The sequence below is a fragment of the Xenia sp. Carnegie-2017 genome, unplaced genomic scaffold (genome assembly GCF_021976095.1).
Source record: "Xenia sp. Carnegie-2017 unplaced genomic scaffold, XeniaSp_v1 HiC_scaffold_16, whole genome shotgun sequence".
In the NCBI taxonomy this organism is placed as follows: Eukaryota; Metazoa; Cnidaria; class Anthozoa; order Malacalcyonacea; family Xeniidae; genus Xenia; species Xenia sp. Carnegie-2017.
The window spans coordinates 3,301,928-3,319,171 of NW_025813469.1; the positions used below are offsets into that span (position 1 = coordinate 3,301,928).

General features: G+C 33.4%; 1 protein-coding gene and 1 long non-coding RNA gene across 2 annotated transcripts; one reads left to right on the forward strand and one right to left on the reverse strand.

Moving 5' to 3' along the window:
* The first annotated feature begins 1,494 nt into the window (after positions 1-1,494).
* Positions 1,495-7,431, forward strand: LOC124437232 (protein mono-ADP-ribosyltransferase PARP15-like). Its single transcript, XM_046987224.1, has 9 exons — positions 1,495-1,556; positions 1,631-1,679; positions 4,129-4,233; positions 4,703-5,128; positions 5,306-5,527; positions 5,626-5,857; positions 6,023-6,385; positions 6,560-6,856; positions 7,107-7,431. The coding sequence occupies exons 1-9, from the start codon at positions 1,531-1,533 to the stop codon at positions 7,397-7,399; spliced, it is 2,013 nt and encodes a 670-aa protein (XP_046843180.1). The 5' UTR covers positions 1,495-1,530; the 3' UTR covers positions 7,400-7,431.
* Positions 7,432-14,849: 7,418 nt separating this feature from the next.
* Positions 14,850-15,936, reverse strand: LOC124437086. The gene is made up of 3 exons (XR_006945580.1): positions 15,854-15,936; positions 15,337-15,434; positions 14,850-14,899 (listed from the first exon to the last, which is right to left on the reverse strand). It is a non-coding gene; the product is annotated as an uncharacterized LOC124437086 (long non-coding RNA).
* Between the last annotated feature and the right edge of the window lie 1,308 nt (positions 15,937-17,244).

Here is a 17,244-nt window from a genome sequence, read left to right on the forward strand (position 1 = left end):
AATGTCTCAAGCAATCCAATTAAAAGATCGTCTATTCTTCCAACATTACCATTTCTGAATGTATTTTCTCTCATTAAAGTAAATTCCTAACAATTTATTTGGAGTATGCTCCTTAAACAGAGATAATTGACCAGAATGGCTTTATAACTTACATCCCTGTTTATCATAACAAAATATGATACTACAAACCTTTGAAAAGGGCACTTTCATTTTCGGATTATGCATGTTTTTACTTTAATCATTGCAAATATCATATACGTTCAACAATAATTTCTATTGTGAAAAAAGAATAAAAGAAAATGTTCCAGAAACCAGATTCAGTGTACGAGGCGGTCAAAGAATTCAGATCTGTTGTATTTTGATGAAATGCAAATAAATTTTAACAAGCGTGCAAAAAATAATCAGTTTAACCAGGTTTAATCGGGTCTTGGGAAATTTTTAAAAATCTTGCATAGTCGCCATTCTAAACCAGTCACAAGCTGAGAGGGAAACAGAACACAAACTGAGAATCTTTGAAAGTGATAGCAATGACTCACAAATACACCTAAAGAATATCTGTGAGTCAAAAAAAGAGCCTGAACCAAGTTAGGTTAGACTACATGAAGTCAATGTTCACAGTCTCTTTAAGTTTCCTTTCGTTCTTGCCATTATTTAGAAATACCAAACATCTTACATTTGGACTTTGGCAGGAATGATAAATAGGACTGGGTTGGGGGTAATATTTATGGATATGCATGATGTACCTGATATTATAAGTTTCGCTATTTTGTTTAAAAGAGCTTCTTATATTCATTAACGTTTATGAGAGGCATTAATATGAGATATTAACTGCAATCAATCTGAATTGAAAAAGGTAAGATTAGTATAATTATTTGCTGGCAGTTGTTATTGTAGAAAGTGTTGCCAAAAAGGAAAACTGTACGAATATTTTATCGCCTTTTGCGGTTTGAAGCGTCAAAAATATGCACGTCATTGTGTTGCTTTAAACTTATAAAATGCTTTTCTCTTAAATGTAGAAGGTTTTCATCAAAATTTATGAAGTATTCACGAATACATACTAATTATTGCCGTATTTGCAACCCCTTCATAGCCCAACTTTGTTGAAAATAGACCGGAGAGTTTTCTATAAGGTATATATTTTGGAAAAGTCTCGTAAAGAAGGAACTGTCCAAATAAAGCAACAATAGCCTTGATTGCCTGAACTTAAACAAACTTTGACTTAGCTACTTTTTTCAAAGCTACTACTTCGTTCATTTTGAAACTAAGTTAGCTATTTTTCATTTACGTAACTCTAAAATATTTTAGCTAGACATTCCTAGAATTTTTTGTCGAGATAAAGGTTTGTGAACGTCATTGATCAATGAACTTTGAAAATGTCGACAGATTTTTGAAAGTTTGTTAATGTGTATAATGATTACATAAATCTATAGTCAGTGTCAATAAAACGAATATAGTTGAAATTTAAATTGTAAAGGAAGAGTTTAGATTCGTGAAAGAGTCGTCACAATCACAAAAATATCAACTGACAAAATGGAAACACCAGGACATTGTTGGAAGTATGATATATGATGTATACTATTAAATTCTTAACACCAACCTTGTACCTATGATCTGTTTGTTATTCTTATAGCGCTTTCCAGCGTTTCATTCCCAAACGGTATCATCAAGGAGAAACTAATGTAAGATATCGATGTTTGTTATTACTTTACAAATGTTATAGCTTTGTGAAATTGTGAATATTTTTGATAGCTCATAACGAAAACACTTGTTACTTACAACCAGTGACGGATCTAGGGTACGTCAAATCAGTCACGCGACATACATTTATAGTTCAAAAATTGTTTATCAAATTTCATGATTACAATTTTTTTGTTCATTAAATTTTCGTTCTGCAATCGTTTGGATTTCATCGTCAAATTTCAGTTTTATGTATGAAAACTTATAAAAATCCCACTTCAGTAAGCAGATCAGTAAATAGAAACATATCTACAATTATATTAACTGGTTGACTGTAAACGGGATGGCTCGACTGGTTTGACCGATACCGGAGTTCAAGAACGCTTATTTAAACCATTCCATTGGTCAATAGCCAGATCAGTGGACGATCTGGAATAATCTCGGCCAATAAGCGGGGTGGCCGGACTTATAAGGGAGTCCAATTGCTATCGTGTAATTGGTTCGTTGAAATTTTTGTCTTACTGCGATTGGTTTGACCGATTTCGACTGATATCCAACTAAACTAATATAGTCAAGCTCACTGTCTGAATTGAATGTTTGATCGTATAATAGTAATTTTTTAAGCATGATAGAAACTAAACTACAATCAGATGGAATTTATGGAAATGACATATATTGACATGAATGCTGCTGTCCAAACTGTGAATTTTTTCAAGAGGTGAAAAATTTATGGATAAATTGTAAATGCTTGGCAAAGACGATCTCGCGAGCAACATTTCAGTCATTGATGTTCAAAAAAAAAGCCAACATTGTTTTGAGTTTTATCAGCAGAAATTTACAACCAAAATCGTAAGTAAAGGACAAGTGAAATGTATGCATGAATGTAATATATCAAAGTCAATTTATGCGAGTGTGTGATGCGATTTATGTCAATATGGCGTATGGTAAGCAGATTGATTCTTCTAAAATTGTTGTTGCCGAAGCACTTCTAGCTATGATTTCTTTAGTGCTTGGGGAATCGTGGCAGTTATATGGCAGCGAAATCCTACGTTCGATTCCCGCAAATATATGTCAATGGACAAAAAATCTGTAGCCAAAAAGCGCCATACTATTATTTACTTTATCATAAACAAATGTTTGGGGCTTTTCAGTTTATGATCATTGATCATTCAATCATTGGACAGTTATACTACACATTGTTTAAGATTTGAGAAAACTAACATTGAGTACATGAGAAGCTGTTTACTATAACCTGTGATTTTGAGTCTTTTCTGATCGATGAAGCTTTTTATTATGACAATTTGACTGGAATGGTATTAAACCTGAGTCGTTCACATACATGAAATGTAGAGATGTCAAGGTGTGTTGATCTACGGCTAATACCAGATTGTTTGCCATAAATTCCAAAGGGCTATTGATGTATGAAAAGCATTTTCTATGAAGTAAAAACGTCTTTCTGTGTATGCAGATAAACCTTGAAATTTGGCAAAACAGCAAAGTATTTTTCATGATTACTAGGTAATTTTTCTGATGATCATTATAATTTCTAAACTAAATTATTTCAGATTTACATTTAAACGAGCTTTGATCATATGAAAAGATATTTATCATAACCAGTATGCATGACACATGAACCAATTTTAACATTCATGTAATTATATAATTAAAGACATTTTGGTCACATTCTGTTTGTATTTGCAAATACAATGCTACTATTGATTGCTAAATAGCACACCTTGCATATACTTACAGAAGATAATAGTCTAGTGAAATTCTTAATAAACATTAATGGCATTAAGCTGTCCTTAATTGCAAATTTTCACTCTGATAATTTTTGCTTAATCTTTGGCAGAAAAAAATTTTGAGTTTTTTCTCAAAAAGTGAATTTGCTGGCACTGATGTGGAGATGGGTAAAGGGTTACAATAAGCTTGCATGGTTTGAAGTCTGAGCTTTTCTAAATCTATGAACTGTAACTTGTAGTACCAAATTTCTAACTTAACTCATTACATAGAGCTTTGAATGGGGGTCTCTAGGGGGGTCTATGCCTGACAACTTGGTAGAAATTTTTAATAAATTTTACGCTCCTAGACATGCTAATGAGGCATATATTTGGCATGATAATGAGCCTAAATATTTGGCAAAACATTCAAGTGTTGTTCACTTCAGTTTTTTTTAAAACATAAGCAAAATGTGTTGTTTTTACGCAAAAACTATGCCCACAAAATACATTTTGTATTGCTCTAATACGCTGAAAATGGCATTTTCAAGGCTCTGAAATTCAAAACTTTTCGGGAGAGAATGCCTCAGACCACCCATGTGCGGAGCGCCTTCGACGTTTTATGACTGATGTTTGAAAAATCCTAGATCCGCCCCTGCTTACAACTGGATATTTTATTTGAAAACTGAGGTTTTTATATATTTTGTTAAGTATATAATCATCAATTTCACAGTATAAAACAAGAATTATAGAAAGAAAAAGTGCACAAAGAAAATTTCAACCGAAGAAAAGAGGTTTCTTCCGTTTCTTTCACAGATTGCGTCGACGAAAATCAAAGGTAATATACCGTGATAACCAAGATTCCTTACTGAACGAAAATGTAGTAAGTCCAAGGTTTTCTGAGAGAAATTAACATTACATCAGTAAACCACAAACACAAAATTATCAAATCTAAATTGATGAACTAAATTTTATGAGGTACATAATTTCAATAGTTTCATATCAGAAAACTTAAGCTTTATATATTTTTCGTATTAAGTGAAAACTTAATTCAAAAATCGTGACGCAACTTTGTATGAATAAGCCATCTATGTTGCATTTTTTACCATATCTTTCATCAGAACATAACAACGTGATATACAAATTCTTCATGCAAGAATGACGTAATAGTATAGAAAAAATAGTCGTATCCTAAACTTATTACGTCTTTCGATGGGCATGACAACTTTCACAAAAAACTATTAGCCAATCAGAAATCATTAATTATTTTAAAACATGAATTTAAAATCATTTTTCGTAATCAAAAGATAAAACATCTCTCTGTCGACGAGGAGCCTGAGATCGCTCGTTTCATGAAAGAAAGTCTAAAGAATGAATTTGAGGCAATTGAAGCTGGACTTGAAGAGGAGAATGTTGAAATTACAATATGTGAAAGATCACTGAAATATTCTGGTACAGAGAAAGGAATCAAAGAGGCAGAAGCACGCATAATAAAGCTAAAAAAAGAAATAAGAACGAAAATAATACCATACTCATTACCTGGAGTTTTGAAGTTATTTTCAAGTGACATTGGACAAAAATACTTAAATCTTGTTCTCAAACAAAAGACAAAAGTCATGGCAATAGTGATAGACAAACATGAAGAAAATGTCAAACCATTTAATGTATGCAATTTTACAACTAAAGAAGGTCTAGAGGTTTCATGGAAATATGGTGATCTCGCCAAAGAAAAGGTGAGTATTATACATTCTTGTATCTATTTATTATCATGTTCTTGTCGGCAAACAAAGCATAAAGGGAGGGTGGCAAGTTTTGCTCGTTTTTATAATTTTTTTTGTTTCTTATTTAAGAAAAAAAACATAGATTTTGTTCATAAGTGAATGAAAACACCATTCTTATTTTAATTAAAGGCTGATGTTTTGGTCAACTCAGCGCTCCCAAATCTTGGTCATACAACCATGGTAGGAAAAGCATTTAATGAGATTGGCGGAAATTCATACGTCGAAGAATGTGGTAGCCATACTCACATTTCCTATGGGGATATAGCAACAACAAATGCAGGAAATCTTTCTTGTCAATTCGTCATTCATGCCGTTTGTTGTGATTGGACACCAGGAGGTAACGCTGAAGAAGTAAGGATTGAATCACATAATAATTGTTTAAGAAGCCAAATCACATTCATTTCTTTATGCTACAATATTTCTAAAAAATTATGGTTTATAAATTTAAGCTGTTCCGAAATCTTCTGAAAAAAATTCTCGAGGAATGCAACCAACGTTCCGCCAAATCGGTGGCGTTGCCAGTGATGGGAACGGGTAAACACAACTTTCCTGTATACGCTGTCTTGCTTATGATGAGAGAAGAATTCATACGATTTAGTTCCACGTTTCCACAAACTTTACTGAAGGAAATCAGATTGATAAGATACGATTCGGATGGAACACAAAGACAGTCTACAAATAGTGAGTTTTTATTGAGAATATAAGGACTATAAATACAATAAATGAAGAAAATGGATTTGTTAGAAAAAGATTAAAGTAACAAAAAAATATAGTCACGAAAGTGTTAAAAAGGAACTTTGTTTGAACAATATTTAATCAGCGTTTTGAACCAACTTTTCCATTTAGATAGCAGCTCCTCTAATTTGAAGCCGAGTCATGTTCCCTTTGCATTTGGTTGTGGTAAAGAGATCATAACGCTTAAGATTATTGGACGTTCTGATGACGAAATTTCTTCTGCATTGCAAAATCTCGAAAAGTTCGTCTATGAAAATATCACCACAATAAAAATAAGTTATGAAAAACTCTATGATCTAGTTCTAAACCATTTCGCAGATAAATTGTGGACAGTCCCGAATAACGTGAGAATGGAGTTTGAGGATGAGAAAACGATTTCTTTCACTGGCTCGAGCAATGAAGTGAGGAAAGAAAGCAGTTTACTCGAAAATCATCTTAGTGAGCTAACCAACGACGAAATTTTGTCAATTAAAGGTAGAGTTTTGATCATGTTTTTTTTAATCTTCTCTACACTTTCAAGGAACAGAAAATACATTTGAGCGTTTTATTGCCTGGAAACTCGTATGAATTTTCGAGGTTTTGTTGTTATCCTTGTAAGTTAGAAACTATTTGAGTGGCAAATACTTTATACTTCTTATGATTTCTCAGTTCCACCAAGTTGGTCCCCCCAACCTTCCGATCAAGTTGTCAATGTTGTCGGACTGACACAATCTTCGTCCGAATACATCGAGATTAAAGATTACTTTGTGGCTCGAGGAGGAAGATCTGATCAAATTTACGAGATTCAAAGAATACAGAACCCTGGGCTTTATTCTCGGTACCAGACCTTTAAAAAATCCATGCGTGGAGATGTGAATGAAATGCGTCTTTTTCATGGCACTAATTCAGCGAACGTTGAAGCAATAAACTCGAATAACTTTAGCCGAAGCTATGCAGGAATCAATGGTAAGAGTTCCAGATAGCTTCAGTTTCACCTTGAAAATTTTTTGAAAAGTTTCTTTGGTAATAAATCCTTTTTATAATAATTAGAAAGAGAAGCATAAACTGAAAGTGCTTTGACTGTTTTTCTGAGAAAATTTTTGAAGTTTTTCCAAGTTTATGGTGGCCTGCTAAAACCAAACTAAAGAATGCACAAATAAATATTTTTCCACAATACAGAAAGATTTTTTCCCAAATATGTGTATCCAATTTACAGGAGTATTGTATGGCAACGGAGTATACTTTGCAAGAGATTCATCGTACTCACTCAATTACTCTCTTCGCCAGTGTTCTGCTGGATCCCGGCCAAAGATGTTCATTGCCAAAGCTCTTGTTGGAAAGTACACATCTGGTATGCAGGGACTAAAGGCACCACCTTCAAGAAATGATTCTAGTAATCCAGGTCTACTTTATGATTCTGTTGTGGATGACGTGAACAATCCAAAAATTTTTGTAATTTTCCAAGACAATCAGTGTTATCCTGAGTATCTTATAACATTAAATAAGTAATAGAGTAATTCAGGGGAGTAGCCTGAGATCGAAATGGGCGACATGTTGTCCCAATTTTTCAAAAGATTAATTTTTTCATTTTCAGAATTCGAAATTTAAAGAAAAATGACAGGGTGTGTGCACTGATTTCAATTTCAGAACGCTTCAATAAGCTACTGAGTATTTCCATTATAGTTAAATGATATCATAGGATGAATAACTTAAACATTTCGTTTACATTTGCATAAAAAGTGACACTGCAGATAAGATTGAGTTGAATACTTAGATTAGCCAACTATAAAAAGTTTCTCTATCTTTTAACTTAATTTGCCAACTCATGTCTTTCATTTTATCACAAAACTTTTCTGAAATCAAGGGAAGTTGCGTTTTAGTACTTAAGTTTACAATTTTTATAAGGGTATGCCAACCCCCACCCATCTCGAATAACCTGGCGATGCCTCTGGAACAATCTCAAGAGCTTTTTCATTTAAAAAGAAAACAACCAGTCTTTAACATTTTGTACTTATTTATTATTGATCGATTGTACTTTGCACTACAGGCATTTTTTACTTTTCACTGTAATTTACTCTTCAAGTTTGATTGAAGCCACAGAAACTATAAATCTAAGTTTGCTTAGTTACATATCATTTTTATTAACATGTTGTAGAGATAGTTATTGAAATAAAAGTTGCTCCTCGAAGAATTTTCTCTTCAAAGTCAATTACATTCACTTGTAAAAAATTTGATGACCATTAATCTTCTGGCATGATCATGACAGAAAATTTCTATTCTTTCTGTTTTAAATCTAAATGTAATGTAAGATATTAAATGACCGACCCAGACAAATAAAGGTAAATATTGTAATATAAACAGACTCAATCACGTGCATATCAGTAAAATCAGAGATGCTGCACCATCCCCCCCTTTCCTCATCAAGTTAGTCAAGTAACACCACCATTGGTGGTGTTTGGCGTTCAAAAGATTGGACGCATCAAGGTGTGGAAGACAGCATCGAGGATTGAGATATCATGCCAAGATACTAATTTATGATTGGCTAATAACCATTTTATGGGTTCTTGCTAATTTTGAGGACTACTCAACATTTCATTCATTACTCACATTTCCATTGGCATTTTGCTGAAATTTGCCTTTTCTTCTGTGTTAACTTAGATTCATCGTGATCGAACAGTTCTGATTGATTCGGTGAAAGTTCACCATCCTGGCTTTTTGTCGTTGTATTCAATGTCAGATTACTTAATGAAGTCTCGACAACAATTTTTCGAAATTATTCTCTATTTTTAAACCTTTATTTTTTACTCACCTTGATCGTCAAAAGTAATTCAAGAGCTTTGATTGACAACTTCCCATTCCAAATTAATGGCTGTAGTTGTTAGGTGGTCGAAACTTTGCTACTCGAGATTGCTCGTCTCAGTGTCGTCGTCAGCATGATAATAATTGCTTTCTGCAGATTATAACGCCCCTCACTCGTCTTAATAGCTATGATGATTATTCTACAAGCATTTCGGTGAGTTTGGTAAAAAATGGGAAGAACAAACAAAGACATTTTTATGATTTCTGTAGTATTTTAGCTATGTAATGCAGATCTTCTAAAAACCAAACACTTTGACTGTGTGGAGTATTCGGAGGGTATTGATGTACAGTTTTTAGTTTTATACCTATGTAATCATATTCTTTTCTTTTGCTGAAATTATTGTTTATTTATCAGGGTTGGGGATTTTGATTGAGAGCATTCTAATATGGAGGAGGGACCAATGAATCATTTACAAGCTAATCATAATAAAAGCAACCATGTCAAGTTTATTATTTACCAAATTTTTTGTGGTTAGATATTTACTGACGAGACAGCGTCTCAGTCGAGAAAGCAATCGTCTCATGGGTTCGGATCCCGTTGAGTCACCTGATTTTTTCAGGTCCTGAGACGATTGCTTAAATTGTCCAGCAAAGTGCGAAGATCATATCTTCATTTAATTTCAAACACCGCACTGCATAAAACATTCATACGACATTCCTTTCACGAGAAAACATGAGCCCAACAATATTGACCTGCTCACCACTGTGTGACTTCATAGCTCAGTTGGTCAGAGCACTGCACCGGCACCGTAGAAGTCATGGGTTCGAATCCCGTTGAGTCACCTGATTTTTTCAGGTCCTGAGACGATTGCTTAAATTGTCCAGCAAAGTGCGAAGATCATATCTTCATTTAATTTCAAACACCGCACTGCATAAAACATTCATACGATATCAAGTTTTCTCAAAAAAATTTTCCAAGATGATCTGTTTTAGGATATCACATTTAATCACCTATCAATAATAAAAAGTAAAAACTAGGATTTAAGCCAATAATCTTCCGTAAAAATATCTTTACTTCGCCCTTTTTAGTATTGGTAGCTGTTATTTGTGAGAGATCCACTTTGAATTCAAGCAATTGTCCTCCTGGGTATAGTAAATCCATTGTTTGTATACCATTCACATGAGAAATCTCGAGTACTTTGCTTATCTATTCACTACAGTGGATAAAGTTATTATGTACATCATAGTAATTCCATTGAACATTTTCTGACAAGTATTTCAGTTGTTTGAGTCTTTTCTCTTCTTCAATAAACTTGTTAATGAGCTCTTTGAGAACTATGCTTGTTTTATTAACTTTGTTGTGCAAACCTATTAAAGAAATAGTCTATTCATCCTCACATTTCATTCTTAAGCGAGCATCAGTTGCAATCTGTTTTATTTCATCCTTATTTTTTAGGATGACATCGTAAAGGTTTTCACTGTGTAATTTCTTCTTTATAATAGTTTGATTGATAAACTTGTCAATTTTTTGTAAAACAGCGGGGATTTGTCCATCAGAAAGGCCAAAAATTTGAAAAGTTATGGATTCTTCGCCACAGCCAAGCAAAAAAAGAACAGAGCGTCCGTTTTCATTGGATGAAATAGCGTCTAAATATTGAGAAAATTATAACTGATCTAAAAAATATTGATTACATTGTGAATAATTTGATAAATTTTATACTCTAAGTTCAACATACCGGTCAAGTTCTTTTGTCTTCTCTTAACCGGATCACATATCACCAATTTGATTTCTTTCAATGAACTTTGTTGAAATATAGAACTAAATCTTTCGAACTCTTCTTTCATTAGACGTAAAATAATAATTTTGGGAAAATTATGTTTCCCAGTTCCCAATAACGGCATTGCTACAGATTTAGCATCAAGACGGTTGCATTCCTTAAGAACTTTCCACAAAAGTCCACGTAACAACTGAAAAGAAAGAAACAATGTGAAGTTTTTTCTCACAAAAATTAAAATTTTAGATTTCCAATAGGTGTAAGGCGTTTTGACAAGTTGTTAAATAGTCCAAGACGATCATGTCGTTTATTAATTGGATGAATCAAGTATCGACGTTTGCTGTTGCTTGTTTTCAACTTTAAAAGCACTAACTTTTTCTTAAGAAGAAGTAGTCTTTTTCTTTTAGAGATTGCCATTTTTTCTAATCTGTCAAAAATGCCGCTTGCTTATTTGCCAAAAACGTTTTGGCTTTGCAAACATGCTTGTAATTTTTTGTCGTGTCTGGCATGCATTTCGTGCACGAATTTTCGTTTCGTTTTCGTTTTCGTCAATATAAACGATAGTATGGCCCAGGCTTTACTTCTTTAAACTTTCCTTCAGTCTTCCAATCACAACAAACAGCATGAATGACGTAGATGCATGAAAGATTTCCCCCTTTTTTGTCGTAGCTATATTCCATTGGTTAACATGAGGAATTTGACGACACTCAGCGATATATGAAAATCCAGCAACGTTACTTAATGCTTGTCCAAGCATTGTTTGCTGGCTCAGATCTGAGAGAGCTGAGTTGACCAAAATATCAGCCTGTGAGGAAAGTATTCAATAGACGTAAGTGTGCAAAGTATTCAATAGTCTTAAAGAATGTCTCAGAGATGATTCAAAAGGTTTATGGTTTTTAATCTTTGTAGTTCACACCAGTGGTGGATTTTTTTGGGGGTGCAGGGTGTGTATACACTCCCCCCAAATATTTATTAGCACTCTCCCAAGAAAATTGAAATATTAAAATTGAAATATATCACTTAACGCGCATTCATTAACAAAAAATAAATAATAACTTTTCAAAAAGGTAGTAACAGGGTATTAGTGCTTGTATGTGCCTTTGCAAATTTTCAATCATGTATCATGTAATAACATAGCACCTTGCGTTAGAATGTTTGACTTGATTTGCAATCCAAATACAACATATTTCCGGCTCCCTCCATAAATGATAAAAATATTGAAAACGTTCGTCTTTTGACGTTGTTATTACACGATAAAAACTTTGTGCCATTCTGCATATTAGAAAAGTTGAACTTTTGACCATTTCGTTAACGAAAACGCATAATATTGGCTAATTAATATCAGACTTTGTACTCAAACATAGCGGAGTGGCAAGAGATTTTGATAAATCAGGGGTATTAGACTTTCTAAGATGTGTGCCAACTTAAGTGATGTGAGGTCTAATTAAATCCAAAATGTAGTCGAAATTTGTCGTCGTCCTTTGCAAGTATTTTATGTGTCTATATACATTGTTCGACTCGTAATTCGTTAATCAAGTTGTTAAATAGTTCGAGACGATCACGTCGTTTATTAATTGGATGAATCCAGTATTGACGTTTGCTGATGCTTGTTTTCAACGATTTTCAGTTGTTACTATTCTGCAAATGAGTTGGTAGTTTCGTTTCGCAAGATTTGTTCATTTCTAAAAATTCACAATAGCCTTTGTGACTTAAGCTAAGATAAAGATGCATCCGCGATGGAAAATTTGCACTCTTCCTGTCAACTGAGCATTGATCCGACCCTGATTTACACTAAATTTGAATGTGCTCTTCTTTATTTTAGAAAAGACTAATAAAGTGTTTATTACACAAAATTTTACATTGGAATTTCTCGATATCTATGCAGAAACAATTTAAAATTACTAAATAATGCTTTCCACAAAAGCAGTTTCAATACATTTTCTCAAAAAACTTCAGTATTTACGTTAAAAAAAATGGGTAAATGTTTCATTGTGGCAAGCAGTTGTGTAGCCATCCTGCAAATTTTGTCACGTTATGTATATTTTCTGGGTTCAATCACTGTAAACATAATAGATGTATAAAAAAGTAAATAATGTTAATCATCTGGAGCCGGTTGCACGAAGCTTGGATAACGTTATTCATAGCGAAAATTTTCAAACTTGTAAAAAAGTGTTTATAATTTTCTTACGACAAAGAAATTTTGTAAACTTCGAAACAATATTTTTTTTCAGTGATTGCTCAGTTCAAATCTTATATCTTTTGCTTTTGAAAAGGTTTTATAAAAGTTTTAAAAAAATTGCTATCCAATGGATAACGCTATCAGGCTTCGTGCAACCCGCCTTAATGTTTACATAACAGGATGAAATTTGCGGGCAGACCACCATTTATAAAAGTTTTCACTGAAACACTTGTCAAGTTGTAAAGTATGATGAAGACGTAATATTGAACTTACACATTCATTGACCAGGTTACCATATTTCCAGAAACCTTTAAAGATTCTTTCGTCGTGAAATTACATTCATCATAAGGCTCTACAATATTTTTTGGAATACTGCCATCCTCATGGTTTTCTTGGTAGCTATCCGTTATGTCAATTTTGACATTTGTTTCAATTTCAATACCTTTTAAGTTCATAGACCATGCTCGTTAATAAATAACTCAAGGACTCCGACAGAAAATAAAGATTTTGCTTTCGTCTTTATTTCCTTCTTCAACTTCATCACGCGAGTGTTTGCCTCATCAATTCCTTGTTTTGTGCCAGTGTATCTTAGTGATCCTAAATTATTTCTATCTTAACATGCTCTTCTTTAAGTGAAACTTCAATATTCTCAAATTCTTTCTTTAGTCTTTCTTTCTTAAAGCGTGATGTTTTATCATCAATATCAACGAGCAGTTCTGTAGAACTAAATTTATCAGATGGGGGCTCTCTTGATGTTTTTGTCAATAGTGCCCTTTTCAAATTACCCATTTCAAAGGTAGAAGAGGGTTCACCCCCAAGTGCCCACCAGTTCAACAGCACTGTAAACGAGGAAAAATGCATCTTGAAATCTATTAAGAAAACTTCTGACATCCTTGCCATATTATTCAACGAGAGGTGCAGCACCATAAAGAACAATGCTCTCTTTCATAGATGCATGATTTCTATGATATTTGATTATCTCTTCCAATTTGATTGCCTAGAGTATTTCAAACCATCTCGAATTCCAAATATGCATGTCGTCTAGTAGCAATGATATGTCTTTCCTCAGAATGTTATTTTCTAAACATTTTATCACTGCGTCAAAATCTTCTGATTGCACTACCACCTTTATAATAGATTCAGACTCTACAAATGGCACGGCCACAATATTTTCTTGAGATAGAAAACTTTCAAAAAAGTTCAACCCTGCTTTTTTTGTCAAAAATGTCATTATTTCTTGACAAAGACGAAGAGCAACAACCGCAATCTTCTTAAGAAAGTTTTATACTGTTGTTCAGCATTTACAACATCTTCCCTAGACCCTTCGAAGCTAATTTTTTGATCCTTTCCGTCAAAGTAAGGCTGGTCAGCCCAAGATATATCTTCAATAATTCTTCCAAGACATTAAGGCGTTGAATAAAGTCAATGTGATCTTTACACAGACTTCATGAATTCCTTCACAGTCTTATCTTCTTCTTTTAAAAAATATGCATTTTCTTACATTAAATTATCAAATTGATTAAGAAAGGCCAATTTTTTTCATAAATATGTGTTTACAAAGCTCGATAATACAAGGATGAGACTTCATTCGGGACAAAAATCTTTAGCAATAACAATATATACCAAATTTTAATCAAAGTCTCTTCATATGTAGGTGGTTTACTTTGACTGAAAATTGTACATGATTCATTTAACAAAGTTTGGATAGCGGTGCTTGCTGCTTCTCTTGCATTGGAGACACAATATTTGTCCTCTGACCTCATGATGGAGAAATATGAGGAAAGAGATTCCAATCTGCGGGCCTGACCAACTTTCGTTTGTTTTTTACAGGCTTCAACGTTTTTTCAACAATACTATCAAGTGGCGACAAGCAGCTTGTTTTAGATTTGGAGGTTTTCAACTTTTCAGCGCAATGCTGGAATTTTCTTTTTCTTTAAATTGAAACGTAGACATTAACACGCACTATATGTTTCACTTCACTTACATTGCCCAGCAGAGGACTTCTTTTACCAATATTTAAAGGATTGATCTTCTTTCGGGAGACTGATTCTGAGGTGTTGGAATAGGTGATCAAAAAGCAGTAAAACAGTGAAGTTGCGTATGTGCTTCATTTTTCCAAAATGGCTTTCTACTATATAACTGTTGTGTTTTTCTTGTCACAAGTTTTAGAAATTTTTTTATTCTTTTACCTGCAGAATGTGGTAAAGGAGATGGAGGAGTTTGACGAAACGTTGGAATGTCATCAGATGTGCAAATCTAAAAGAAGTCAAATGATAACTCAATTTAAGAAAGTTATGACTTGTCAGCAGCCAATAGTTTTCATCCTGCTTTAAACACTATCCACGAAATCACTGCAATATTCACGACGTTACACATTGTGAAATAAACAATATTGAGAACTTACACTAAAATTATTTGTATTTTTGCAAGAAAATGCATGCATATCAACTTACATAGTTTGCATAAAATGTGAAACAGGTAAATAATGTAAAGGGAGACTCAGAGAGTGATGGCTGCTTCCCAAAAAGTTTTAATAAATAGAATAATAAAGTCATCAAACAGAGCATAAGAAGCATTAGGTTATTTATAAAATAAGGTAAATATGTTTATCAGCAATCGTCAGAAAGCTTATTCAGGGAAAGATGAAATGAATGTTTACTGTTAAAGCTGAAACGCATTGCTTGCATACTTACTTTACGTGTATTGTTCCTCAAGAAAGTCCTAACATCATCGTCTTTATTCCAACGGAGCTCCTGCTTGCTCTCTACACTGAAAGTGGCTAAGTTGTCTTCTAATTTTGTGATGAAAAATATTGGAGAGAAAATTCAAGTCTTTGCAAATTTAACTACCTCTCGTCTAAGCATTACGAAAACGTTTTTTAATTTGGGGCAACGAGTTTGTAAGTTTTTTCCTAGTTATAAGTCAATGAGAGTGAAGTGCAATACTGAGATCTTTATTCTCAATTTCAGCACGGTATTCATGCGATAATATTTACTAGGGTCTGCGTCTGCAAAACATTTGAAAACAGGCTAGTGTCAATCATTAGACTCAGAAACGGAAGGCTGTTTTCAAAAACGTTTTGATGAATCGAGGGATAATGTATTCGTTGAATAGAATAAGTGAAATATGTTTATTGTCAATCAATAAGGAGCTTATTTCCATGAAATAAATTTTTACTGTTGAAACTAAAATGTACTGCTGCTTTCTTACTTTAAGCGGAATGTTCCTCAAGAAAGCTTTGATCATAGCTCACTGATTGCCTTCTGCACTGGATGCAGCAAATTGATTTTTGGTCTTTGTGATGGAAAACGAGACAAAAAAAGATCTGTTGGCAACATGTAAAGAGAAAAACATGAATGTTATTTTAAGATGGGTTTCAAAATAGCAAATACCATAGTGAATGGTGATAATAACATTGTAATAGTTCTTAAAAGAAATGTTTTAACCAGAGCACTAACCCAACAATTTAAAGGAACCGTTATTTACAACTAGAAAGAGACACTATGCATTTCGGCAAACTACCCGTCAGGTGTCAACTTCTGCTAAATGAGAACCTCCAAATCATGCTATATTTATAATGTTACAAAAGGCAATGTCATCCCTACTTTTAGAGATGACGCGCAGCTGGAATAACGAGTGACATTTTTTAATAATTTTAAAGTTTTCTGATGAAAAGTTTATTAATTAAATTGATTAAACTGTAGTCGGTTTAATTAAATTGACTAATCCTGTCCTTTGCCGACAAAAGGATTACGTGCTTAATCTGTCTCTGTTTTAAGTGTCCTCTCTAAAAACAGGGATGACATTGACCTTTTGTAACGTTATAAATATAGCATGGCTTGGAGGTTCTCATTTAGCAGACGTTGACACCTGACGAGTAGTCTGCCGAAATGTATAGTGTATCTTTGTAGCTGTAAATAACGGTTCCTTTGAATTGTTGAGTTAGTGTTCTGGTTAAAACAGTTCTTTTAAGAACTATTACATTGTTATTATCACCATTCACCAAGGTATTTGCTATTTTCAAATCCATCTTTAAGTTTGTCACCACGACAAAGTCTCTGTTTTATGAATGTTATTTGTCATTCAAATCGATCAATCCATTTCTTAAATTGTTGAATAACGGAAAGTCCTCATTAAAAAAGACGTTGCCCTCCCCGCTTATTGTAGTTAAATGTACTTATTTTCCAAATGATAAAGCTAGGAACAGGATGAAATAACCTCAAGCAATGTTTGTAATGGGATCTTGGTTAAATGTTATGAGGAATCTTGGAAGAGAAAAGGAAACAATTTTCAGCGTATTTATGCCATTATCTATTTCATTGGGAAGAGAGCAATGGGAATTTGATGTCTTGTCGTGGTACTTCTTATTGTCTTTAACGAGTCAGCTTACCAACTGATGGATTTCGAGAAAGTCTTAAGTGTCTACAAAAATCATATATAATCCTCAATATCGACATGCCGAAAACTGAAGTGAATTCTTTGTTTTGTTTGCATGAAAATACAGTTAAATGAACACATTCAATGACAAAGGAATAAAAACAGTCGAACTGGAAACGTTCGATTCAATAAATGCTGGTTGAAATAGACTTTTGAGAACGAAG